Genomic DNA, 27,500 nt, shown 5'->3' with positions numbered 1-27,500 from the left:
GGTCAACTTTCTAACGTGTGTAGTGCAGGGTTGGAGTGTTAAAAAGACAACAATAGCGTGTTTGCCGGGCACTGTTCTCGGCGCCATGGGAGGGGAGGGTTCTCAGGGCGATTGTGTGAGGAGCGGGAAAATGGATAACAGCAGGGACTTTGTGGTGTAGGAAAGGAAAGGTTGGAGTTGTTTCGTGGTTATCAGTCGTGGTGGTCGTGTCTGTAGAAGTTTGCGGTTGAGTCCTTTTTGGAAATAGAAAGTGATTATTCTAAAATGTTTTCTTTTAATGTAAGAACCAGAAGACTGTACTGCGAAATCAATTACATACAAAGTATTTATCATCTTTTTAGTCTGTGTTCCCTTCAACATTTATTTCCTTGAAATATCATTGATAAGAGAAAATACTCACTTTTCCATATATTATTAGCACTGAAGTAGAAGTAGAATCAGTAGCACTTATAGTAGTAATTAAAGATAACACATTTTTATCATTTATCTTATACATTCATAATCTGTTATAGTGTGAGGACCACTTCTCTCTCCTCTCTTAAATAAGATCCTCACACGCACTAGGTTGGCATATATCACATAGGAAGGCAAGGAAACTGGCCTTCTGCTCCTTCAGGGCTACACAAACGTTTGGAAACAAGCACTGGAGCACCAAGGAAACATGGGATTACTGTAGAATACATGTTGTGAAGTCAATTTACAGGATGATGTAAGAGGAAAAATATATACTAACCCAAACAAGCAACGTTGTCAGGTACATATTAGTGTGTCATGTCGTGTGGCGCTTGTTGGCAAGGGGCAGCCAGAACCACGAAACTCCACTAAAGGGACCCTGAGCACTGAATGAAATATACGCTGGAAGTTGATATTGCAATGGTTGTTTTAATGAATAGCATGATTTTTCCCCTACTCCCTGATGGAGTAAACAAACTGATAATTGTTTTTCAGCATGTTAGTCACGCCATTACACGCAGTGATAGTGTTCAACAAGGGGGAATGTGATAGAGAGTCAACATAAGCAATAGCGTTGGAGAGTCTCGTGGTAATCACAACTTCATACATACAAACCACTTGGTATTGGACTCGATTTCATTGTTTTGTCTCACGTAACAGTACATATGACTATTCGGTGTTTTCTCAATAAATAAAAGAAAATTTATTGCCATTACTCACCTATTCAAAAGAAAGCAAAACTGAATGAAGAACATACTCCTGAACAGAGAGACATTTGTTAAAGATTTTAACATGCAAAAATAGGAAACCAAAGATTACCAAATCTATGTATACGTGGAACGTTTAATCACTCATTCATTTGAACCACAATATCTGACCATGATGCGCACGCTTGTCCTCCTTCAGCAGACGCCTCTTTGTGTTCACATGAATAGGAAACAAATGTTCAGTGATTAAAATTGTTTCGTAATTGCAAATAAGAAAAGTTGTTAATTGTTTTTGTTTGTTTCTTTCTTTCTTTTGGTTCAAAAGAATGAAGGGAACAACAAAGAATAAAATCAAAGGAAAAGAAAACAAAACATTAAAAAGAGAAGAAAAACAAGGATTAGAGTGTGAAAGAGAGAGAGAGAGAGAGAGAGAGAGAGAGAGAGAGAGAATTTTGATGAACGACTACGTAATATAAAGTCAAGTGTCCAGACCATCACACTCATGTAACGATAATGTGGAATACGTGTTATTAGACTCTCGTAATGCGTAGATATAGGAACACTTAGCCTGCCTTGTCTATTCCTCCTTCCGAGCACCTCCTACATAGGCCTTGCGTCTCTGTCTCTGGAACACAACTTCTTGCCTTTCTGAAGTTACCTTTGAATTTCTCTTAAACTTTTACTTCAATTGAATCTGCAGAAACGATTACTTTCCTTTTTCTTTTCATTTGGTGTGTGTGTGTGTGTGTGTGTGTGTGTACAGTGGAACCATGAGTGTTTTGGGGTCCGAGGGATCTTCAAGCGCACGGGTTCGAATCCTGTTCACAGTCCGAGTGTAGAATGAGCTTCCTCACTCATGACAACGGTTTCCTAGCTGGTGGGCTTTGAGATACGAGGTACCCCAAAACCTATCCCCTTTAGCCCATAAATTCCAGTGAAAAGCCCACATAGTATAGGAAAAAAGAATGTGGTATGACGGAGAATACTAGTGACCTCTAACTATGTATGTATGTATTCACGGTCGCCCAGCCAGCCTTCCCCAATACGGAGCAAGCTCAGACATCATAAATTGATCTTCGAGTAAGACTGAGACCACACCACACTTCACACACCGAGGAAACGAAGCCCCAACCCCATGAATTTCATCCTGTATCTACCTGCTGCTAGGTGAACATAAGCTAAACATTAAGAGGCTCGCCCATTTTCCTCGCTGCGCCGAGACTCGAACCCTTCTCAGTTATGAGCCATGTGTGCAAACTACTACACTACGCGATGTGTATATAATTCACCACGATCGTCTGCTGGTCACCTAGCCAGCCTTCCCCATTACAGAGCGAGCTCAGAGCCCATAAACCGATCTTCATGTATGACTGAGACCACAACACACTCCATACATCGGGAAAGAGAAGCCACAACCTCCCGAGTTACATACCGTACTTATATACTGCTAAGTGAACAGAGGCTACACATTTAAAGGCTTGCCCATTTGCCTCGCCGCTTCCCGGGACTCGAACCCGGGCCCTCTCGGTTGTAAGCCGAGTGTGGTAACCACTACACTACTCGGTGTGTGTGTGTGTGTGTGTGTGTGTGTGTGTGTGTGTGTGTATTTACCTAGTTTTTACCTAGTTGTTGTTTTACAGGGCCTGGGCTTTACGCTCATGTGGCCCCGTCTCCATATCTACACTTATCCAATTTTTCTTTAAAACTATGCACACTCGCTGCTGACACCACTTCTTCACTCAAACTGTTCCAAGTCTCACCACATCTTTGCGGGAAACTATATTATCTAACATCTCTCAGACATCTGTGTGTGTGTGTGTGTGTGTGTGTGTGTGTGTGTGTGTGTAGGAGTGTATAGAGCGTATAGTTTTAGAGATTTTATAGAATCATCTGGTTTATTCATTTAATTTCACTAGCTGAGCCAGCTGTGTCATCGCAAACCAGTATTATCAGTTGCCTCCGTAATCTTTACCAAGTTAACTGAGGCAATAACAGTAATATATAATATAGTTGGTTAAGGGAGGCGAAATTATGCATAGATAAGGGCTTGCCCACACGGCAATAAACCATTCGTGTCATGTTAATTTTTAGTTAGATATGTATTATTAGCGATTCATAATATAAAAGGTTTAATTATTAAAGAATATAATATAGACTTATAATGTTCTCTGAAATATTCAAGAGCTATTTATTGTGAGTTTACCATTTCGGCTGTCGTGTTTACTAAATAATGCTCTGCTGAAGTTCCTCCATCTCAGGAAAGCTCTTGCCAAGTGAACGCAATTTACCGCTTCCTTTACATTTTGTGCACTGCTGCGAGTGAACCTTGCCTAAGAGAAAGAAAACAACTTGTCATTGGAGTGCTTCACACGGAAGCAATCTTGGTTCAACTGTTTCAGAGACTATGAGATTGCCTCTGATGTCATTTTCATGTAGTTTTCTTGGTGTCTGTAAGTGAGCCGTACTCAAAAAATGCCTTGTGTTTAGATAACCTATCTTGATACCGTAGTCTGCGATAAAAAAGAATGAAATGATATATCGCGTGAAGCGAGCAGGCTGGGACCTCACAAACCACACTTCACATCGCCTTCGTCGGTGAGCAAAACCGAACTATGTTATGTCGACTTCGTGATCGATGCAGCCACACCATTATCCTGAAGGCTCTTTCTAGTAAAATAGATCCTAAAAATTCCGGGGTCGGAACTTTTAAAGGCTATTATATTCTGATTATTTTACTAGCATGCTATTTGAGGTCGTAGAGATTCTGATCATTCATCTTATACACAAGTTAAACCATATGAAGAAAACACTCGAAGGTAAGAAATACATAACGGCTCTGGAGAAAATAAGGTAATAAAGATCATGGGGACCACGATAAGACTGAGGGGTAATAAAGACCTCGAAAATCACGCCAGCGTCTACTACGGTCATGCCTTAGCCTTGCCCATAGATTGGTCTGTGTGAGTAATGAAATCTTTGTGAAGGGTAACAGGTAGCTGTCAAGAGTGATCAAAACCTTAATGGAGAAGTATTCACGCACACTCGCTCTCGCACACACACACACACACACACACACACACACACACACACACACACACAGAGAGAGAGAGAGAGAGAGAGAGAGAGAGAGAGAGAGAGCTTTCGCAGGAACACAATAAAAAAGCAATTTCCAATTTCAAGCCGTGAAACGTCCAGCAGTGGCGGCATCACGGCAGCGGCATGCAGCCCGTGACCTAGTCTCAGCGCGGTGGCGAGCTCTGCTGCCGCCAAATGGTTCCGATTATAAGGGGGTGCACGAAGGACCAAGCAGGGAAGAAAACGGTTTTCTAGTTGAGTTTTAAGTCTTGAATAGTCAGGTTATTCCTTTAATTTTTGCAGCGCGGCAGGAAAGCTGGAATTTCTTTGTGATCCCTGGTAGACATCTGATATGATATTCAATTTCATTTTATAGTTATGACAGTTTAGTAATGTTGTTCATTGTACATGTTTTCTTTTCTTTTTTTTGTGTTGCATCATTGTAAATAACTGCTCATCGCTGTTTTCATTATCCAACTTTGTATTTTATTCAATTTCATATACAATGTGCTATTTTCATACTTTTTCGTGTTTCATTATTATAAATTGCCTCGTACCTCCATCTATATTGGTAGTGATCAAGGTCACGCAAATCTGATTTTACCCATAACGGAAAATCAAATTACAACTTGATTCGCCTCCGCCTCCTGTAATGCATGAGACTCCCTTAACTCGATAATTAGATAATTACATCACATCGACCAAGCAAGCTTATAACAGGAGGGAGTTGAATATTCTAACTCGAGACTCATTTTGTTGAACGATCAGGTTTTTTTTTTTTCTTTTTTTTCTTTTTACCAAGATTGCATGTACATATTCATTTAACCCCTTGACTCCTTGGATTTTCCATGAGCTTTATTAAGTTATCGAGAGAAAATTTATAGTGTAATTAGAAAAAAAATACCAACGACAACAAAGTAAAGGAATTCGTAGTTGAAATATCTCAATACATTTAGTTAGATAAAAAAAATCAAGCAGTCATTTAGGAAACAGAATGCTAGTTCCTTATCAGAAATCAGAGGGTAAGGCAGCGTCAGACACGGCAAATTTCTCCCAGCATACTGCTCTTCTTTGTTGCCGGCTGGACAAACTGAGCATCAAATGACGTCATGCAGCTCCTTTTCTGCTGTCGGGAAGAAGGAAAAAGCGCCTGTGGTGCTGGATTTACTGGGGGGCATTTGACATCTAATGACAGTTGTACTATAAGCAATACATGTAAAATTGAAATACTTTGTAGTATTTTATGAGTAGAATTGTCAACTATAAGCTTATGAAAACAAAGTAAAAGTTCCAGAGTGTGTTTATCACTTGATTCTGTGATGTGTGAAATAATTTATAGCCTTCATTTGACAACAGCAGCTGGCGAGATAAACTGTGTCGTGCTGAAGTCCCGCGTAAAGTTTTGCTGGAGTGTAAAAGCTTGGTACAAATCGCTGAAGGTAAAGTGGATCCAGAGTATTAATTGTTATTTGGGGTGTTAGCCATAGGACCTGCTAGTGCTGTGCCACCTCAACCCCAGGGTGACTGACCGCGGCTTGTGGAAATATCGAGTTGCCAAGCGGAGGAGCAAAAGATTTATTAACGTTTCCTTGTTCCTTCATCAAACATACAGTCTTATATAATAGCATAAAGTGTTTGAAAAGGCTGGTGAGGTGGCTTTGTTAATGGAATGACAAGGCGTCGACACAACTTCCCAGTCTCTGTATCACACCAAACTTAATGTGTCGTCAGTCTCCCTAGCAAAAACCAGGAAGTATGCTGTGAGAAAGTTATTTTGTTTGACGTTGCCTTTAGAATCTGAAATATAAACGAACAACTGTGACACCTTTACCAAGAATTATCTATGTCCAGTAAATATTGTATTACTAATTAGGTAAGGGCTGGAATATAAATAAATCAGTCATATCATATTTTCATTGACATTATCATATTTTGTTAAATGAAAGTCAAGTAGTCATAAAAACACCAGATTTTATTGTAATTTTACCAGATAGAGGACTGAAATATAAATGACAGTCACGAACCAGTCAAATCACGAACTTAGACAGGTCAAGAAATGCCTCATATTTGTATCAGTATATATCATAAAGTAGAAAAGGAGGAGGGCTGCATCACTGCATTATTAACTCCTTTTAACACCTTCTCCAGGCTTAATTATCACGTGCCATCACCGCCACTTACCTCCTCCTGGCAACTCCACGTCCACGGCTAACAGCTGCTAATTATACTCTATAATCTCGTAAATATTCAAATTTGTGCCGGTTTTACATAAGCCAGATATTTTTTTCTTTCCCTTTCCCATTTTTCGTAATTTCTTCCTATTTTTAGATGATAACACGACCTTAAATCATTTGAACGTTTAAATACATCGATGATAAGAATAGTCTGCGTGTGCCGCTCATTTTATATGAGCAATATCAAACTTATTCATTAGAAGTTAGGTACTTCCTTCCTCTTTTTCATATTTTGATTTGGCTCTTGCTACCTTGCTGTCTCGCTTTATGATTTTGGTGATTAGACCTGTATAGGATTGTTATTATTTCTGTTAGTATATGTTGTTGTTATAGCAGTAGTAGTGGTAGCGGTGGTAGTTGTAGTAGTAGTACTCGTAATAGTAGTAGTAGTAGTAGTAGTAGTAGTAGTAGTAGTAGTAGTAGTAGTAGTAGTAGTACTAGTTTTCTATGTAAAAGAGTCAAAAGCCAAAATAGGCATTTATAATAAAAAAAAAAGCCCCACTGAAATGCCATCTCCCAAAGCGACATAAAGTAAATTTATCAAATAGCAAAAAAGTAGGTGTCTTGAAACGTCCCTCTTAAAAGAGTTCAAGTCATAGAAAAGGAAGAAATGCAGATGCAGATAAGACGTTTAGAGTTTGCCAGAGAAAGTGATGAATGATTCAGAACACTGCTTAATTTGTTGCATTAGGGAGGTAAAAGGAATAGAGGTGTGGGAAAACAAAGTCTTCTGCAGCATTCAATGGGACCAGAGGAGGCATGCTGTTAACAAGAGCAGAAGAACAGCAACTGTGAAAATAACAGTAGAAGATACCAAGAGATATAACACTGCGGCAATTAGAAAGAAGCTCAAGATAATGAGTAAGAGAAAAGTTCCTAAGAAGAAAAGCTTTTGTTTTCATGCTCGCTAAAAAAAAAAATAGCGTTACGAGTGGAATTCTCTTTACACTTGAAGTATACTCCATACACAAACAGATGTGGACCTTGTGCAGAGTTGGCAACTGGTGGAGACGACTCAAAACTTCATAGAAGCTGTTTTATCTAGAAATGAGATTTGAAATTTTCCATTTAGATAATTAGTAAAGGACAGACTGAGGATATTCAGTGTAGAAGAGAAGAACACTTAAGTGTGATTAAGAAGAGTTGATAGATGGAGAATTGAGTTTTTTAGGAATTGAAAAATATTTATGTTCTCTGCCGAAATTAGAAATTTTTAAGAGATAAAAGTCGTGAGTTTTGTTCAATCCTTAATTAAACGGTTTACATCCTGAAGGATTGGGTGTCTACCAAAGGACATGGGAAAGTGCAGAATAGTAATAGTAGTAAAAGTAGTATCACTACTACTGTCAATGATAATATTAATAAAAGTGTTAATAACAATAACAAGAATTAAAATAATAATAATAATAATGATAGAAATAATGACTATAATAATGACGATAATAACAATAATAATAATAATAATAATAATAATAATAATAATAATAATAATAATGATAATAATAATAATAATAATAGTGATAACTGATATTATTAGGAACAATTTTAATAATAATAACAATAATGATAATAATATCAACACTGATAATGACAACAACAACAACAACAACAGCAACAATAATAATAATAATAATAATAATAATAATAATAATAATAATAATAATAATAATAGTAATAATAATAATACAAAGTGGGACTTCTAACCTGAATCACTTTAGTTCTTTGTAATCTCAAAACATATTTTCCTTTAGCTATTTGAAAACATAGTGCTGTTGTTTTTCCATGCGAGAGTATCATGTCTTTTGTAGAATTACATTTAGTTTAAGTTAAAAGATTTCCCTCTCTACCTCTAATTAACACTATTTCGAGGGCTTATTCTCCCCCGTTTAATTAATTTTGTAGCCCTTGTCCCGTCTCTATTTGTAAGGGTGAAAGGAACAGTTTACAGCTTTAAAGCAATGAGAACAAAAGCAACCATTCACGGTACGTTGTTGTGTAATTTTATGGTAACTATTTTTCGTGATTGTCTCCGAGAATAAGCAATTACAAAACTTTGAAATGTGGTTCATCTATATCATGTGTTTATTTTTAAGAGGCGTGGATGTTTTCTTTCACCATACTAACATGTTGGACGCGAATAGGAGAGGACCCATACTGGCGAGGTTTCAGTGTTCGCCGGCTGGTTTAATTCAGGAGTGGGGTCAGCATCGTCTCGCGGTAGAGAGCAGTCGTCTCTAAACACTTTATTACGATGTATTTATTGATATACCATGCTTTTACTCTTTCTAGTGTTTTTCTGTTGCTATTTCACTATGATATTTCTTTGTAGTTACTGGAGTTTATACGACTAACATCATTATATAGAGGAAAATATAGTTGCTTGTTGGTGTATCAAGCTTTCATTTTTAGAGACTTTAATACAGCATAATACCTTAACACACATTTCTTCTCACTTCTGAAGAGGTTAGTAAAAAAAAAAAAAAAAAAGGATACAGTTATTTTTGTTCAGTTTTTCTTTATGAGAACAAAATATTTGCGGCCGAAACCGAAATATCCCAAGGGTGCTGCACTGCTTTCATCTCCGTATACCTAAGTAGTGTCTTGCCAAAGCCTGAGCATGGTATGCCTTTAGAGTAAAAAGAATTCTTCAAGATAGTAACTGTCTATTAGCTAAGCCTCTGTTAAGCTTCTGTGACGCCGAAAACGTTTATGCAGAACGAATTTGTCGACAATTTCATTATCAGACTTTGATTTCTAAGTTATGAAAATAAACTCATTTACGGGCCTTTATATGTTCATGGTTTCTTATAGTCAACTTTCTAGCCTAGAGGGAAAAAAATATCTTACTAACTTTGAGTTATCAATTGAGTAACAAAAGTAATTTTTGTCCCAGGAGAGAGATTGCATAAAAATAAATCAATGCATGAATATAACATTAATTTTGCTATCAAGGCGTTTATATCGCAGATATATGTTTAAAAATGCTGAAACTATTGTAATATATATGTATGTGACAGTAAAATATCCAAAATATATGATATCCAGTTCAACTTTTCTCTGAAATATTACGATATCTGGCGAGTCTGGATTCTCTCCTCTTCTGAAACCTGTTTGTTCCTTCTTATTGGTAAATAAATGAATAAATAGAACAACGTGCAATCAGAGATTTTTTGTAGTAATATTGATAAAGTGGAAATCAAGGCTAACTTTATCGTGTACAAAATTTTCTCTAAATACCATGTATAAAAAAAATATGATTGTTGTTTTTAGTTGCTCTTGGGCATTAGATTAATTAGTATGTTGCTCTTAAGACTGCAATCAATCCTGGTAAGAGCATAAAACAAATGGTACAGGAAATATCTGCCAAACAAAAAAATAGCAAAATAAAGATCGAATGTAATTTTGAGTATTAAAGCGCTATTAGAAATAAATAGATGTAAATTTCTTACCTTTATACATTTATCTTAGTTCAGAATAATGATTTAATTAATGCGCGGGGGACAGATTTTTTGCGAATATCCTGAGAGTGTAATTACTCCCACGTAATTGTAAAAACTATTTCATGGTGTTTGTCATACTACTTACCATTTCAACATTTCAATCTTTTCAGTTGCGTACATAAAATTGCTGATGAAAAACTAAATATTCACCCGCACAACTTGATAGCACTCCACAGCCATCAATAATTAAACTTCAATTTTATTTGATTGGTGAACAGTACGCTTGAGGGGCGTGTTGTGTTGGTTAAGACACTCCCTTCCTAGGTTTCTGAAGGAAAGTTGGAGAGGAAAGGGCAGAGAGAGAGAGAGAGAGAGAGAGAGAGAGAGAGAGAGTCAGTCAGTCAGTCAGTCAGTCAGCTGAGGCTCTGCCGCTGGCTCGACCTCGGCTGTGACCGAGGCAGGATGAGCGCTTGTACTTCATATAACAGTAAGTGGAGCTTATAAGTTGCAATGCAGTCTTTGAGGTAAATTAGAATGGAGAAGGAATCATGATAGGATTTTTAGGTATTATTTAATTATTGATTATGTGTGAGTACTTTGGATCAGTATGACGCCGTTATGTCCATCACGTACCATGAATAAAGAAATCGTGTACATCTCCTTATACATTTTGCATACGAAACTCATTAATGAGACAGTTACGTTAGTGTAGTTGTGGCGTTGTTTTAAATTCGTAAACGAAGTAAGGTAATTATATGTATATGGTAATATACGTTACGTTGGTTGTTTTTATTCATGTACTAAGGCAAAGAAATTCTTATATATGGACAAATGGGCTGAATAGGGGAAGTTGTGATTACTGCATAAAAAATTCACTGATAAATAAAGCCCAGTGTTCGGATATTGTAATAACGTTATGAGGGTATAGTGGACGACGTTGAGGTAGAATTTGTCATAGAGATACGTCGAAGTAATTCAGATGTAAGAATATATAGATGAGGAGAGTAAGTCGGAATTATTGCACATGAGACAATTATGTTCAGTGGTGAGTTACGTGGCTGCATTCGTATACGAGGTTGGAGTGATTCTTATGTATGGCTATATGAGGAAATGTAATGATCTGCAGTGGAGAAAGTGACAGAAGGAATTGTGGTTGTCATTTGCAGGCGTCGTGTCGAACATCTTATGTATAGATATTATTTTTGTTAATTAAAGGTAGAACAAAACTTTTGCATATTCATGACAGTAACCAGAGAATTTGTGCAACTTCATGCACAACTCGGAGCAGGGCAAGTATCCACCCATTAAATTTCAAGGCCTTGAGGGAATCTTATTGAAATACATGATAAACATTACTCCAGCCAAAGAAGAATGAGTTTTAATAAATCGAAGTTTTTACGAAAGGGTCTGATAGGAGCGGGGGAAGAGAAAAAGAGACGGAGATGGGGAGGAAGACGGGCATTTACAGATTGAGTTGGTGAGTGTGTCGGGGCGTAGAAGGTGGGTAAGAAGGGTAGAGTATAAACCGTATCATTAGTTCTTTTTTTTTAAATATCTTCTAAGTAATATATAAAGAGGAAGAAATGTGCTCGCTATGCTTCACTCAACTAATCTTGGAGAAACATCTGAAGCGTCAAAGCCTATCAGAATATTGCAACTTAAACCAGAAAGACTCAAATTAGTTTCAAGTAGTAGCTGGTTATTACTTTGACTCTGAAAAAAAAATAATGTATCCCTTCAAAGTGTGGTTAGCTTGGCCTGCAAATGTCCTTAAAGGGTGTGTGGGCGAACCCTAAGATGACGTTTCAAAGGTCTGGCGCCTCTCTCTCTCTCTCTCTCTCTCTCTCTCTCTCTCTCTCTCTCTCTCTCTCTCTCTCTCTCTCTCTCTCTCTCTCTCTCTCTCTCTCTCTCTCTCTCTCTCTCTCTCTCTCTCTCTCTCTCTCTCTCTCTCTCTCTCTCTTTTTTTTTTTTTTTTTTTTTATTTAAACATAATTTATACAGAAGAACATGTACCCAAAGGCGCACTGTCGTGTGCTACCTATTCTAAGGGTACTACAATCTATTTCTCTACAATATTTACAAGACTTAAAATAGAAAATATACAAGATGGTCAGCATGTAAATGGAGCACTGTTCTTTTCACTTCACTAGCACTATTCACGCACTGCACTACACTGAGTGTCACGTCACAAAGAGTGTCAGAGGAGTTGGCAGTGTCTGTCTCCACTTATGTGCCATCAGTTTGACACTGTGTGTGTTCATCTCCTGGACGTGAGGCACCGCGGCCGTGAACAAGTTCCACATCCTGGAGACGCGTCCTGCGAAGGTGCGTTGATGCTGACACCCGTGGGATCGCGGCACCTCTACGGCGTCACCACCATTGAGCACCGTTCTCGTGCTCCGTGCGGTGACTCTCAGAGGATGACGCAGCCCTGCCAGATGTGGCACTCTTTGCACCTGTGCCTTATGGAACACTACGATTGCCGCCACATCTCTGCGGTGTTCCAGTGAATCAAGGGACGCTCAGGCTCTGGGTGAGGTGGTATTGCAGCATCTACTAGCCGTATGGCGCGGCGTTGGATGCTGTCCAGTCTCCTTCTGTGTGTGGCGGCACAGGACATCCAGGAGAGAGCTGCGTACTCAAGGTGGGGCCGCACCTGTGCCTTGTACAGCAGCAGTCTCCCCTTCCTGTCGAGGAAACTGGCGATCCTTCTGAGAGCGGAGATCCTGTGAGAGGCTTTCTTGGCAATGGATTTGACATGGCTGTCAAACCTCAGCCCTCGATCCACCTCCACTCCAAGTATCTTGACGTCATCTTGGGTGGGAGAGCAGCAGCGCCAAAGACAACTTTCCTGCCATTGCTGCCATGGCGGCTGGGGACCGAGAGACAACCATTGCCTGTGTCTTCTCCGGCGCGAATGTCACTTGCCAGCGAGCACCCCACTCCTCTATCACTCGTAGCTGCTGATTGATGGCCTCAGCAGCCCGCCCACTGTCCTGGCGTGGATAGGTATAGGAGAGGGTGCAGTCATCAGCATAGGCCTTGACTCCTGGCAGTAGCTGGAGAAGATCATCCACGTAGATATTCCACAGGAGTGGGCCAAGAATTGAACCCTGTGGCACTGATGCCTCCACAGGCAGGGACTCAGATGTTTGCCCGTTGACAACCACCTTGAGGCTTCTGTCCTGCAGGTAATTTCCCAGGAGTCGTAGCAAGCCACCCTGGATGCCTTTAGCACGAAGCTTTTCCAGTAATCCGTTGTGCCATACTTTATCAAAAGCTCCAGCTATGTCCAAAGCAACCACTATAGTGTCCTTGCCGTCGTCGAGGGCGTCCTGCCACTGCCTGGTGAGAAGCATCATTAGGTCGGAGGTTGACCTTCCAGGTCTGAACCCAAACTGTTGGTCTGAGAGGAGGGCATTGTCCTTGAGATGGCTACACACCACCTCTGCCACGACCCTCTCAAACACTTTACCCACCACTGACAACAGGGATATGGGTCTGTAGTTTTTGGGTCCGTCCTGGAGCTTTTTGTGTGCAGGAACTACTCGAGCCTCCTTCCACACTGAAGGCCAGACGTTTTCCCGTACACAAGTTGTGAAGACTTGGGTGAGAGGGCAGCCAGTTCCTGGGAGCATCGCTTCAGCAGGTGCGGGCTGATGTCATCAGGGCCGGTAGCTTTCTGTGTGTCCAGCCCCGCAATAATCGCTTCACCTGCTGATGCGTCACCTCCACCATGGTGACAGTCTTCTCACATTGCTGGACCAGCTGAGGCGGTGGCTGCTGTGGATTCCCCACCTTCATTTTTCCAGCAAACAAGGAAGCCAGCAACTGTGCCCTCTCCTTACTGCTGGTGGCGACAGTACCGTCCTGCTTGCTGAGGGAGGGATGGATTCTTGGTGGCCAGTTCCTGTTTGTCCTTAACAAGGGACCACCAAGTTTTGTTTCCTACGCCAGTGCCACACAGTTTCCGGCGCAGGCTTTCCTCCCACTTTTTTAAGGCCCACTTGCTGGTTACCACCATCCTCCTGCATGCAGCCCTATGCAAGTCCTTGTTGCGCCGAGTCGGGTTCCTCTTGTAGCGGAGCCAGGCAGCATACTTTGCCTCAGCAGCAACACGGCAACGGTAGCCAAACCGTTGGCTCTCTCTCTCTCTCTCTCTCTCTCTCTCTCTCTCTCTCTCTCTCTCTCTCTCTCTCTCTCTCTCTCTCTCTCTCTCTCTCTCTCTCTCTCTCTCTCTCTCTCTCTCTCTCTCTCTCTCTCTCTCTCTCTCTCTCTCTCTCTCTCTCTCTCTCTCTCTCTCTCTCTCTCTCTCTCTCTCTCTCTCTCTCTCTCTCTCTCTCTCTCTCTCTCTCTCTCTCTCTCTCTCTCTCTCTCTCTCTCTCTCTCTCTCTCTCTCTCTCTCTCTCTCTCTCTCTCTCTCTCTCTCTCTCTCTCTCTCTCTCTCTCTCTCTCTTCGCTATAGTTACACCTTACCAAAGTGCATAGTGAGGAAAAGCCAACCACTTGCAGCTGGGACCGCCTCCATAATTATATAGTAAAGCAATGAAAGGAAGTGTTTGCAATCAGAAGCAGACCACACGACTCCTTCCGTCAAGGCTCGAAAATATTTTTTTCTTAAAACTAGTAAAAAAGTCTTGCGTGTGAACAGTGTGCTGCAGGATTTGTCAAGTGTGAAGTCACTAAAATAGCCAAGCAGGTGACTAATGATACAGAAGGCGCAACTCTGCAGTTGTAGAATGAGGACGCTTTTCATTTTGTGCTGAGACTGTTAAAGTGAGATAATGTAATATTAAAGGTGGCGGGTTCAACTGGTCGAATATGATAGAATGGCTTGTCTTTTTTAAAGCACTAGAAATATCGATCGAACTATCCATGGCTATGCAAGACATTTAAGCACAAAACTTTTCACAGCATACGGGAAGCACTCACGTCCCCCACATCCTGTGTTGCACTATCTCTGGAGCCACCTCGCGTTGCTGACAACTCCATCGTGTCAGACGCATACAAATCTTGCCTTAATGTCAGTCATAGGTCAAAGGAGATTTACATGTGCAGTGGTCGGGTAGGTTGTCTCCCGGCCATCCATAACCTCCAGGCAATGGCATCTGTGACTTACTGTTTGTTGGAGGCACAGTTCTATTCCTACCCGGGAGGAGTCTGTTAGCTTCGGTCCACGGCCACACTTTCTGGATTTTATTCTTCCCAGGTATTGGAGTTTTCGTCACTTTGGCGAAATTTCGTTTATTTTCTTGGGGCTTGTTTTTCCAGTTTTCCTCTTTCCCTTCCACTTTCAAGGAGCAGTGAAGGTCTATTTTTTGTTGTTGAAAGGAAACTGACTAGTCGAACAATAGTATTGCAACAGCACATGATGATCTTCATCATGACTTTTTTTCATGAAAAGGTTGAAATAATATTCCATACTGCATTCCAAAGTCTTTTTTATAGAAATAAGCTTAAGTTTGACTAGATGGTTGAATGTACTGTGTCGCGTGGACCCACCGCTTTTGCATGTTCCGTAAATATTGCTTGGATACCTTCTTTCTATCATTTGCATTCCACATCCACGACTCACGTGACCCTTATTCCTCACCTGGTTACATTTTTTTTTCCTCTGTATGTCATTCCCTATTCTTATATCGATATGAAATAAACAGCAGGAGTTCTGCATAAATATTGATTTCGTCAACTGAAGGGAAGATTCTATTTACCTCATAACATAATTGTTCCTACTGTGTGAACCCATTTCTCCCTCACGGATAGATTAATGCATACACAGACTGCATTTTTCTTCATTAGGGATTCTGTAATATATACATGCCATATTAGCGTAGTTTATATATATATATATATATATATATATATATATATATATATATATATATATATATATATATATATATATATATATATATATATATATATATATATATATATATATATATATATATATATATATATATATATATATATATATATATATATATATATATATATATATATATATATATATATATATATATATATATATATATATATATATATATATATATATATATATATATATATATATATATATATATATATATATATATATATATATATATATATATATATATATATATATATATATATATATACACACACACAGACGTTTGTGTGTGTGTGTGTGTGTGTGTGTATGTATGATGTATTGGTTTGCATTTTTGGTGTGTGTGCTTTTTTATTGTTATTGTTGTTTTACTGACATTTTTCCTACGGATGTTTTATTCAAAAAGTGACAAGAGCACCAGATTAGTAGCACTTCCGGCTTCATCTTACGGTGAAGGATGTGGCTGTTACTTATCTTCCTTAGTTACTTTCGGTCCCCCTGGTGTAACTGTCTATGATGATGATGATGATGATGATCTTCTTGTATCTGCAGGATTGTGGACTCCTGACCCGCGGCTACTTCTGGGGCCCTATGAGGAGGACGAGCCTCGGAGACTGACCAATGCCCGCTTCCTCACCGCCAACAACACCGTCACTACCGTCCAAGTGGGCACCACCGCCGCCCTGCGATGCCAGATTAACGATGTGGCGGAGCACGAGACGGTAAGGCACCAATGTGTATGATTTTTCCTCTCTCTGACTCGGCAACAGGCAAGCACGTCCGTCGTGGCGCGGTGCAGTCACCTATCACTTGTCTGAATATGCATTCAGTTATATACTACTGTGGAAAGTATGATTTTAAATTAACTTTTTTTTCTTTTTTTTTTTCTTCCTCTGCTAAATGGAAAAGTGTCTCTGGGTTGAGTGGAGTTCAGGGTCATAATTAGCAGCGTCAGAAGTGCCGCCTGTCTGCCTGACGACGCACTAACCACACTAACTCCCTTTCCGTACCAGTTAACCTAAATTGAAGCAACAATTTACTCCAAGCGGATAATCCATTTCGAAATGCTGTAAATTTTATCTGAAAGCCGACAGCATAGATACCCGCCGAGGAGAGATGGAGCAAATTCTTTCCTACTAAATATGGGACCTAATAAAAAGGAAATCGTTTTTGTCAGAAATACTTTGCTTATTAAGTTACCGTGGCTCAGATGCTTTGCTAGCTGTATATCCTTAAAGGTAGCAGCGAGACGAGTGTGTGTCCCAAGGGGCGGTCCACAGGACAGGCAGCCTCAGAGCGCTACGAGGCAAATCTGGAGGCTGAATAGGGAGTTGGTCCGGCGGAGATCCTCACTGGGCCGATCGCTGCTGCATGCTGTTGTTGTTGCTCGGCGGGCATTACCATACAGATGACATCTCGCCCCGTCAGCTTCACCCGCCGCCCTGGTCACTCCTCCTCTGGTCCGGTTTATTGGCGTGGATTATCTCTCTGCTGAAGGCGATGTGTCCGATGAGTTTGTTCCCTTTTGCTCGCATGGCCCTTGATACCCTGAACGTGGACTGTCAGTGGTGCTGGCTCACACAATGAAAGACACACCTTTCCTGGTGACACACTCAAACAATACGGATTCAGTAGCAACAGTACTGCCGCCATCACCAATATTAAAGTAATCCTCAAAAGATAAAAACGCTACATTTAGAAACAATACCAGTATTACCCTCCACATCATCTGAAAAATAAAGAACTAGTACTACTGTAACACCATTATAGAATTAGGAAACAATGAATGCATTATCACTGTCACCAGTGCTGCCAACATTATCACCAGTGCTGCCAACACTAACAACGTTGAGAAAAGGAGTAAATATTATAGAACAACAACACTATCACAACTACCACCACCAATAACCTGACTCCAACGAATTTGTCAAGCCTATCATGAAAACATTAACGGCATAATGTATACATTTTGCATAACAGGATAATCATCATATCTGACATCTTCTGTCGAATCACTCCAGCGAAAATGTTTCTCTCATATCTCTTTCCTTTTATCTCTTGGCTTTTATTGGTCTCCTCTTGCTGGATCCAAAAAAATATCGCTGCGATCGTCTCACGATCTTGTTATCTGCCCGACTTTGATCCTGTGTCTTTTCTAAGCTTATCATCTTGTCATCCTGTCATTCCGTGTGCTTTATCAAAACGTTAAACACGATATATTGCCTTTAACATTTCACTGCATACTTGAAGAGAACATTATCAGTGTTCTCTGTGTATTAGTTATGTCCTCGATTGTTGCTATGTTTTTTTTTTTATTCTTTTATCCTTCAAAGTTGTTCCTTCCAATAAAAGAAGAAAGTACTCCTCACTTCATCTAAGTTAAAATACAACCTGCTTATGACGGTACTTCATCTAAGGAGCACTTCCTTTGTACTGTTTTATCGTTATTAAGATATGACATTATATATCAGGATAACGAGATGAGTTGTCGTGATGTTTGTCTCACATGATAAATCATAGAGATTTCCCTGAAATATCGTTCAGTTCTTTTTATGATACGATCACAACTTAGGTTACTTGTCCGGAGGAGCTCATAGTCCCCATTTCAGACATGTCTAGTACGTGGTCCTTTCTTTGAGTGCCTCTGTTGGAGTTAGTCTTGGGAAAAGTAATGTTTTGTGGGGGGGACGTTAGTAATAAGTCATTGTATCTTAAATATGGACGTTTACTTCTTATCATTTGTTTTATACAAAATCAATTACTTATCACGCAAAAATACTCATTTATGCTCAAACACAAACACACACACACACACACACACACACACACGCGCGCGTGTGTGTGTGTGTGTGTGTGTGTGTGTGTGTGTATTACATAGAATCTGTAATTCCCTCACGACTGAAGCTCTCATAAGTGTATATTACACACTGTGCTATCCTCATCTAATTTATGGTGTGTGTATATGGGCATGTACGTGGCCATCTTTCCTTGATAAAGTCGGTCACTCTAAAGAAAATCTTCAGGTGCATATTTTTCAAAGGGAAATTTGACACAACCGAGCCTAGGAGCCTTGGCTTGGCAGGCCGTGCCATTGCTTAAATGGGTACTATGTATGTACATTATGTTATGTGTATGGAAATGGCAATAAACTTTAATTTGCTTTACTTTACACACACACACACACACACACACACACACACACACACACACACACACACACACACACACACACACACACACACACACACTCACAAGCGCGTGCGTCATCGCGTCTCCTTTGAACTTCCTCTCCTCTATATCACTGCAACATTCATGCCTGGTACTCGAAGGACATCGTCTCTACCGTTGCCGTTGTTGATGTTGCAGGAGGCAACCGATCTGAGGCAATAAGCGTTTCCCCATCAGAGGTCCTTGCTCCCTTACACGATTCTCCCTTTCATTCTTCAATTTTTGCTTTACTCAGCTGTACCACTAATGGAATTTTCAAGATCTCCGCCAAAGGGAAGTGCTCGAACCATAAAAGCAAAAGTGGTGATTAAAGACAGAGACGAACCGCACCACTGGAAAGCGAGAACGTTTATGAAGCGAGCATTCTATATAGAACCACTTCTGAGTAATATTCGTGGTCTATGAATACAGGCATACTCGTACACTAAAGACCATGAAAGGTGGGTTTTCAAGTTATTCCAGCAGTGTTTCTACACCAAATGTATGCATGTAGATTTTTCCTTGGTACAGTGTTCCGGATGTGAGAATAAACCATTGTTAGGTTTTGTTTTTTCTTCTGTGATACGTAATACGATTTCCATAAAGGTTCACAGAGAATATGCAATTACCTCCCGTTGTCCTCAATGCAGTGTGTGTTCTCCTTGAGGTTTGTGGTTGCTACTCTGGGCAGCACGAAGTCATCCATTGTTCATAAACACTGTACCCGCCATAAGATAGGTAGGACCCATTGTACATAAGTATATCAATCATTATAGAAATTTGATGCAATCTTTCACAATGTGGTGCAACACTTCTGAATGCTGACCTCGCCTTTTCCTCAAAAAGGGGTTGCAGGTGTTTCTCTATTTATAAAACTAAACAAGTAGTTGTTACATTCATGATTGACTCAGATAATTAAAACGAATTAATATAATATCCATAGGCAGGATGCAGTGTATCTAAGTATATCTACAAGCGAGAAATAAATGCAATGAACAACATAAAAACACCCGGTTGAGACTTCCCCTGTCACATGACGGACGCCCTGTGGTCAGCATCTTAAGGCTGGGAGCTACGGGCACCGGCGGAGGAAGAAGAGTATTAGCCGGCGACTGGGAAGTACGACGGATGTGTAAATAGTGTGTGTGCGTCCAAACTGGTGCTGCTGGGATTAAGTAACTCCGTGAACCAAGTGACATTACGAACACTTTTCCCGAGTTTAAAACACACTTCCGTATGAACTTGTACGCTGTGTAAGGACAGCACTTGTAAGTTTTGTACATAATATACTAACTTTTATATTCAAAGTTTTTCCTTCTTAACCTGGGTTGCTTAAGAACACCAGACAACCAGTGAAACCGCTCGGCTGATAAAGACAATAAACCTTCCCTGTATAAAAAGGTTTAACAACTCTCTCTCTCTCTCTCTCTCTCTCTCTCTCTCTCTCTCTCTCTCTCTCTCTCTCTCTCTCTCTCTCTCTCCTCCCTTAACACACACACACACACATACACCCACACACACACATACACACAATGTAGAGTGTGTTGTGGTCTCAATCCTACCCAAAGATCGGTCTATGAGCAATGAGTTCGCTTCGTAATGGGGGGAAGCCTGGTTGGGAAACCAGCTGACGACCGTGGTGAATTACACACACACACACACACACACACACACACACACACACACACACACACACACACACACACACACACACTTTTCCGGGCCTTGAGTAGCCTTTCACGACGATTCTCCCTGCACTTTTTCTTTCTCCTCCTCTTCCTCCTCCTTTAGCAGATTTTCTTCCTCTGTTCTCCTCCTTTCCCCTCCAGTTATATCCTCACGCTTCACCTCTTCAACACATCTCACACTCCTACCTTCATCCTGCTCTCGCTCACCGCTTGAGTGACTTCTCCATCTGTAATATTTATCTGTGTCGTTGTACAGGTTTCATGGGTGAGGCGCCGCGATCATCACCTCATCACGCTAGGCAGCCACACGTATAGCAACGATGATCGCTTCCACGTCTCACACTCCCCGCCCTTCAAAATCCCACCGGGCAAGGGCAAGGTAAGGCATCACTACAATTCGTATTACATGTATATGCTGTAGCGTTAATCGTTGGCCAAGGAAACACAGGTAAGGTTTTAGTACTGTGATTATTTTCTCAATAGTCTCGAAATTCCCGTCAAGAGAACGTGTTAGGAAATAAACTACTCAGCTCTTTTGTCTGTGATATTTTTTTCTCTGGTTTTATAAATTGTGGGGTAAAGTCCAAGCAGTTTCATTATTTCAGTTTCTCGAGGGAATGGACTAGAAATTCATTCTGCTTTCTTTGTGGATTTATTGAAATGTGCAAGTTCAGAGTAGAGATTTGAAAAGCACCTCTAGCAAACTAAAGGACCAATGGAATAGTTATTGAATCTTTCAGTATGTTATTCATTTATGCTTATCAAGGTCGTCTACGTTAACTCAAATGAACAAACAAATGGTATATTATCAGTCAAAAGAATTAAGGAGAGGATAATGAACAATCTGTAAACTTTCTCTCAGTTATTTGATGAATATTTGATGGTAGTCACTTCGCAGTTTTTCTTTACGTTTGATGTAAGTATGAATGCAATTTTCATGTATTAAATTTCGGTTTGGATGGGTGAGTTTGCTTCTTGGATAATGACGTCATATAGATGAATTACTGTCCTGTACAGTTGCCATAATGAATAAAAATTTGCACAAATGAAAGTGTCTGGGAAAGCATGCATGTGTTCCATGAATTGTTATTACCTCTAGTTTTAATTAATTGACTAACCTTAAATCAGGGAAATGAATGTACCAATTAACAAGCGTACTACTTACCAGGTTATGTAACTAAACTCTTGTAATCTCTCTCTCTCTCTCTCTCTCTCTCTCTCTCTCTCTCTCTCTCTCTCTCTCTCTCTCTCTCTCTCTCTCTCTCTCTCTCTCTCTCTCTCTCTCTGTCTCTATCTCTATCTATCTGTCTATCTATCTATCTATCTATCTATCTATCTATCTATCTATCTATCTATCTATCTATCTACCTATATATATATATATATATATATATATATATATATATATATATATATATATATATATATATATATATATATATATAAAATATTGATTTACTTATTAATTTGTTTATATATTCATTAATTTATTTATAAACCTGTCTCTCTCTCTACTTACGTATATTCATCTATCCATCCAATAGGAGTGGACGCTATACATCAGGTACGCCCAAGTAAGGGACTCTGGGTTGTACGAGTGCCAGCTGTCAGCTCATCCACCTATGGGTATCCTGGCAAACCTTACAGTTATACGTGAGTAAGCTGCTTTCAGTCTAAGAAATCCTCCTTTAGTTACTGAAGAAAAATCAAATTAAATTTTTAACCATTGTTAGTATTTGTGTTGGCAAAGAAATTTTTCGTTTTATTTTTTTTTTTCGTCTGTCATTCACGTCTTATTAATTTGATATATTCAGTTTTACATTCTTGCATTTACCTTCCTCCTTCCATGAAGGTCTTCCAATTATGTAAATAGTACGTAATCCTCTTTATGTTTTTTTTTTTTTTTTTTTTGTGTGTGTGTAATAACAGTAGTAATAATAATAATAATAATATTTCGGTTTATTTGAATGGCAGCTAGTACAGGTACAGAACTGAAAATCCTACATATCAAACCTACTTATACATATATATTCTTAAATACTAACATTCATACATCTTAAGTCTACACAACCCCAATGTTGGCACCTGACATATGATGCGCGGCAGCTATTTATAGCGCCAGATAAGCCTAGCGGCCAAGGCCCGGGGTGATGCCACCCCAGTGCTTTGTTCGGAGTTTGCTTCTCCTACCTAGCAGCGGGTCACAACTTCCGTCTTACACTAGGTACGTAATCACTGCTAGGTGAACAGGGGCCACACACTTATATAAAAGTCTTGCCCAAATGACCTCTGACCTGTCCCGGGAATCGAACTGGTGCTTTCTCGATTGTGAGTTGAGCGTGCTACCACTGCTCCACCAGGTGTGTGTGTGTGTGTGTGTGTGTTGTTCACGGCGGTCATCTGCTGGTCACTCAGCTAGCCAGCCTTTCCCCTATGGAAAGAGCTAATAGCTCATACTGACCAACATTCGCTTATGACTGAGACCACACCACACGACACACACTAGCATAGCGAGTTCACAACCCCTTGAGTTACATCCCGTACCTATTTACTGTTAGGTGAACAATGGCTACACATTAAAGGCTTACCCATTTGCCTCGAACTTGGGCCTTCTCGGTTGTGAGCAGAAAGTGCTAACCACTACACTACTATAGGTGTGTGTGTGTGTGTGTGTGTGTGTGTGTGTGTGTGTGTGGTGATTAGTTACGTATTAAAATCAGAAATGTACTAGCACTATGTTCGCATAATTTTGTGTGCCTCCCCCACGATGGAAGTGACAGGCTGTCAGGTGTGAATGTGAACTGCAACAGCACCAGCAGCAGTGTGGGCGTGTGTGGAGCATATCTCATCTCTGAATACTACGAACAAAAAAATAAATTGAAATTCCGTTGCAATCCAGTGCAATACTCGTAACATTTTCACAGGAGTACATGTTCGTGTTTTGAAGATGAATTTTCCTCTTAAATGCGTGATGTTTAGTACTGTTTAGAAAAGCAGTTCCTCTGGTTAAAATTACTAGAAATCTACACTGAGGGACATTACTTTTACGGATATGGCTAGCAAGCAAATGTTCTCTCTCTCTCTCTCTCTCTCTCTCTCTCTCTCTCTCTCTCTCTCTCTCTCTCTCTCTCTCTCTCTCTCTCTCTCTCTCTCTCTCTCTCTCTCTCTCTCTCTCTCTCTCTCTCTCTCTCTCTCTCTCTCTCTCTCTCTCTCTCACACACACACACACACACACACACACACACATTTATGTACACGTACGTATTTCTATTATTAATTTGCCCATGTGAGTTGTCTGTCATTATTTTTAAATTTCTTTTTTTTTTTAATATAACTCATTTCTCGTTTTTCAGTGGCAATATGAATATGTCTAACACTGCCAATATATGAAGGTCAGCTGAGGGAATGGAGCAAATTATAAATGACCTGCTTATTTCCAGTCCCAATATTTACTTTCCACTGTATGCGTACATATATGTTCACGTTCTGACGCCCAAGCTTTGTTCGTGACGAGGAAACGTTTCAATATCATGATCATGTGTCTGGTGCATGTTCTGTCAATCTTGACACGTAACACACTCATGGTCAGTAATCAAGTAACCTGCCACTCTCATATCCACTGTGTTTAGCGCTTTCTCTCAGTATTGCGTAATCTGGTCGGTTGTCACTATCATTAGACTGTCGGTAGCTTTGGAGACAGGAAAACATTCTTGAACGGTTGGCTCTCTCATAATGACTATTTTCGAATGTCTGAAAGATGATTACTTGAGTACTTATTGCTGTTTTCCCCAATAAAGATACAAAATCGATGTTAATCTATCACAAGACTCAGACAAGCACTCTTAAAAATCACAATTATTTTCAAGAGAGCGAAGTAAAAGTTCTCATAATAAGAATTTCGTCCTGAGAGAAAACGTGAAAAATACAGGAAAGTGAATTCGGGAGATCCAGTAGTGAGTATCTTTCCATAACACGCTGTGGATTCATACTTTAGGTGAAACGCCCCTCTCACATTTATTATGACAAGCTATACATTTAAGCTTCTCTCAGTTAAGTTCCGAAGAAACATTCCAGCATTCCTGTTACTGTAGTTCTTTGTCACAATCCGAACTCGTTATTTACATCCAACTCAGGATATGAATATCTTTAATCCAATGATTGAGGACCTATGTATGGATATAGTGAGGATGTATGTATGAAGTATAGGAGTGTCCAGTATTTGCATTCGTGGCGAGTCTGTCTCACTCCCCCCAGCCCTGTAATACGATCTGCAAAATTGAGTTCACTTCCACACGTGCATAACAAAATTGAGTTGTCTGTGCACGATGAAAAGAAAGAAAAAAATGTCAGAATAAATCCATCCCACAAGACTTTTTACTTTCCTGCATTCCAGTTATGATCATCGTGTTTCAATTAACGAGTACACTTTCATTGTATCTGGATTACTGCCTTATTTTGCTTTAACCGTATCTCTTTTACATGAATTCCTCTAATACTGGGTTATCAAGGCATCTATGTAATCCCGCTTGCGAATTCTCTTTGTTGTTTTTAGTTTGCGGGAATAAAATGATTTACATCCATGAGCTTAGTTGTTACGTAAAGAATAACGTTTCAGTAAATATGTTCATAATGCAAAACTGTATAATCGTAAGGATCAACCCAATTAACTTTGATTATGTAATTATGCACCGGGAGCTTCGTACCTGTACCTGCATTGCCTACCTTAGATTTTTGCTTGTATCGTGGCAACGTCTCATGACTCTCTCTGCACAAGTTTTAGAAAATGCATCAGAGAAAAGAGGTTATGTGTAAGAACATTTATGTGGCACATACAGCTGCTTTATACTACGACAAAATATTTCTTATTCTCTATCTATCTATCCCTATTATGAGGCCGGCAATCCCAAAAGGGGTGACCACATTCTTCAGTCACATTCTTAGTCCATCTATCTTACTTATGGAGAGAATTTTAGATATTGAATGAAGATTATTATTTTTATCTTCCTCATTTTGCTTTCCACAGAGGCAGTGTCAGAGATCACGGGGCGGCCTGACCTTTACGCACAGGAGGGCAGTGATGTAACTCTCCTCTGTCGCTTGCGTAACTACACTGAGCCGCCAACGTATGTGTTCTGGTACCACGGTGACCAAATGATCAACTACGACGCCGACAGAAAGGTACGAAGTGTTTGGGATGCGGGTGTTCATAGTATGGGGAGTGGTAGAATATTAAATGAGATAGAACAACGAGAGGGTATATGTTTATACGTCTAATGCTATCTCATAACTACCTAATCTTCAATTTCTTGGTTATATTTTTACATATATCCCAGGAAAGATCTCAGCATTGTTACTGTCAATTGTCTTAATTTGTCTGCATATTTTGCTACATGTAATAACAAGGGTAATATTCTTCCGTGTAAGGCTGATGCGCACCTTTAGGTGATTTTTATTGAGGCAACAGCACCTGCTCCTGTGTGTGGTGGTCCTAGCATGCCTTGTTTTTTTTTTTTGTTTTATTTATGCTTCCTGGTCCCTGCACTCACACGCTGCTCCTCTCGACACAATCCATAATCAAAAGGTGAATTGGTGACCATAAAGAGGCTGCTCCACTAAGAGGTAAAAAAAAAAAAAAAAAAAAAAAAACTACGCCACTACCGGACCACTCCACTTCTATGTTGACCACTCGACAGCTGCCACTCTTGATGATAATGCTGCTTATGGTGATGATGGTGATGATCATGCTAGTGATAATAATAAAATAATAAAAATATAAATAATGATGATAATGATAATAGTAACAATAATAATAATATTGATAATAGTAATAATGATAATAATGAAAGTAATAATAATAATGATAGTAATGATAATAATGATAATAATAATAATAATAATAATAATAATAATAATAATAATAATAATAATAATAATAATAATAATAATAATAATAATAATAATAATAATAATAATAATAATAATAATAATAATAATAATAATAATAATAATAATAATAATAATAATAATAATAATAATAATGATAATGAAAATAATAAAAATACAATTAACAATAATAATAATAATAATAATAATAATAATAATAATAATGATTACGATAATAGTAAAATATTAATAACAATGATGATGATAATGATAATAATAACAATAATAATAATAATAATAATAATAATAATAATAATAATAATAATAACAATAATAACAATAATGATAATAACAATAATAATAATAATAATAATAACAATAATAATAATGATAATGATAATAATGACAATTAATAATATAGTATACTTTTTCTTCATCGACATTGATCCAAATCCATTTTCTGTTGAACTGAAATTTACAGAAAGACATAGAAACTCATCTGTTGCTGCATTACCTTAAGCCTGCGGGATTTTATTTTTTCTTTATTTTTTGCCACATATTTCCTTTGATACTTACAGTCTTCGATCTTTCGTAAAATATGAAAAGAGAAGAAATTTCTATAGAAAAACCATGATCCTCTTTTATACCCCATCGTGCCGCAGCTTCCGATAGAGAGCTTCGGGTGTTTTGCTGAAATATTGTTTGGGGCGGTTGGGTAATTTCTCAGCGAGCGAAGAACGAGGACTGGAGGGCGGACACAGAGCAATTCTGGGTATTCCTGAATGTGGAGCCGTGCAGAGGTACTAGGATACAGTTTTTATCCCGTATCTGGACGAAAAACAATCGAAAAAAAAACTATTTATTTATGTTGAGATACAGTATTCCTGAACGTTTAATGTAGCGAAGAAACCTCAGATGAGTGTGCAGGGTCAGAGAACGAC

At 39.2% G+C, this 27,500-nt stretch overlaps 1 protein-coding gene across 1 annotated transcript in view; it reads left to right on the top strand.

Moving 5' to 3' along the window:
• The window catches only part of LOC123504643, a 266,093-nt gene that overhangs the window by 231,251 nt on the left and 7,342 nt on the right, over positions 1-27,500 (top strand). Inside the window, exons 4-7 of the mRNA XM_045255357.1 lie at positions 16,334-16,503; positions 20,933-21,055; positions 22,221-22,329; positions 25,700-25,854. Of these exons, the coding sequence (XP_045111292.1) occupies positions 16,334-16,503; positions 20,933-21,055; positions 22,221-22,329; positions 25,700-25,854 (557 nt within the window). The remainder of the gene's footprint in view (positions 1-16,333; positions 16,504-20,932; positions 21,056-22,220; positions 22,330-25,699; positions 25,855-27,500) is intronic.

The sequence above is a fragment of the Portunus trituberculatus genome, chromosome 16, assembly GCF_017591435.1.
Source record: "Portunus trituberculatus isolate SZX2019 chromosome 16, ASM1759143v1, whole genome shotgun sequence".
NCBI classification, from domain to species: domain Eukaryota; kingdom Metazoa; phylum Arthropoda; class Malacostraca; order Decapoda; family Portunidae; genus Portunus; species Portunus trituberculatus.
This window is presented reverse-complemented; position numbering and strand designations above follow the sequence as displayed.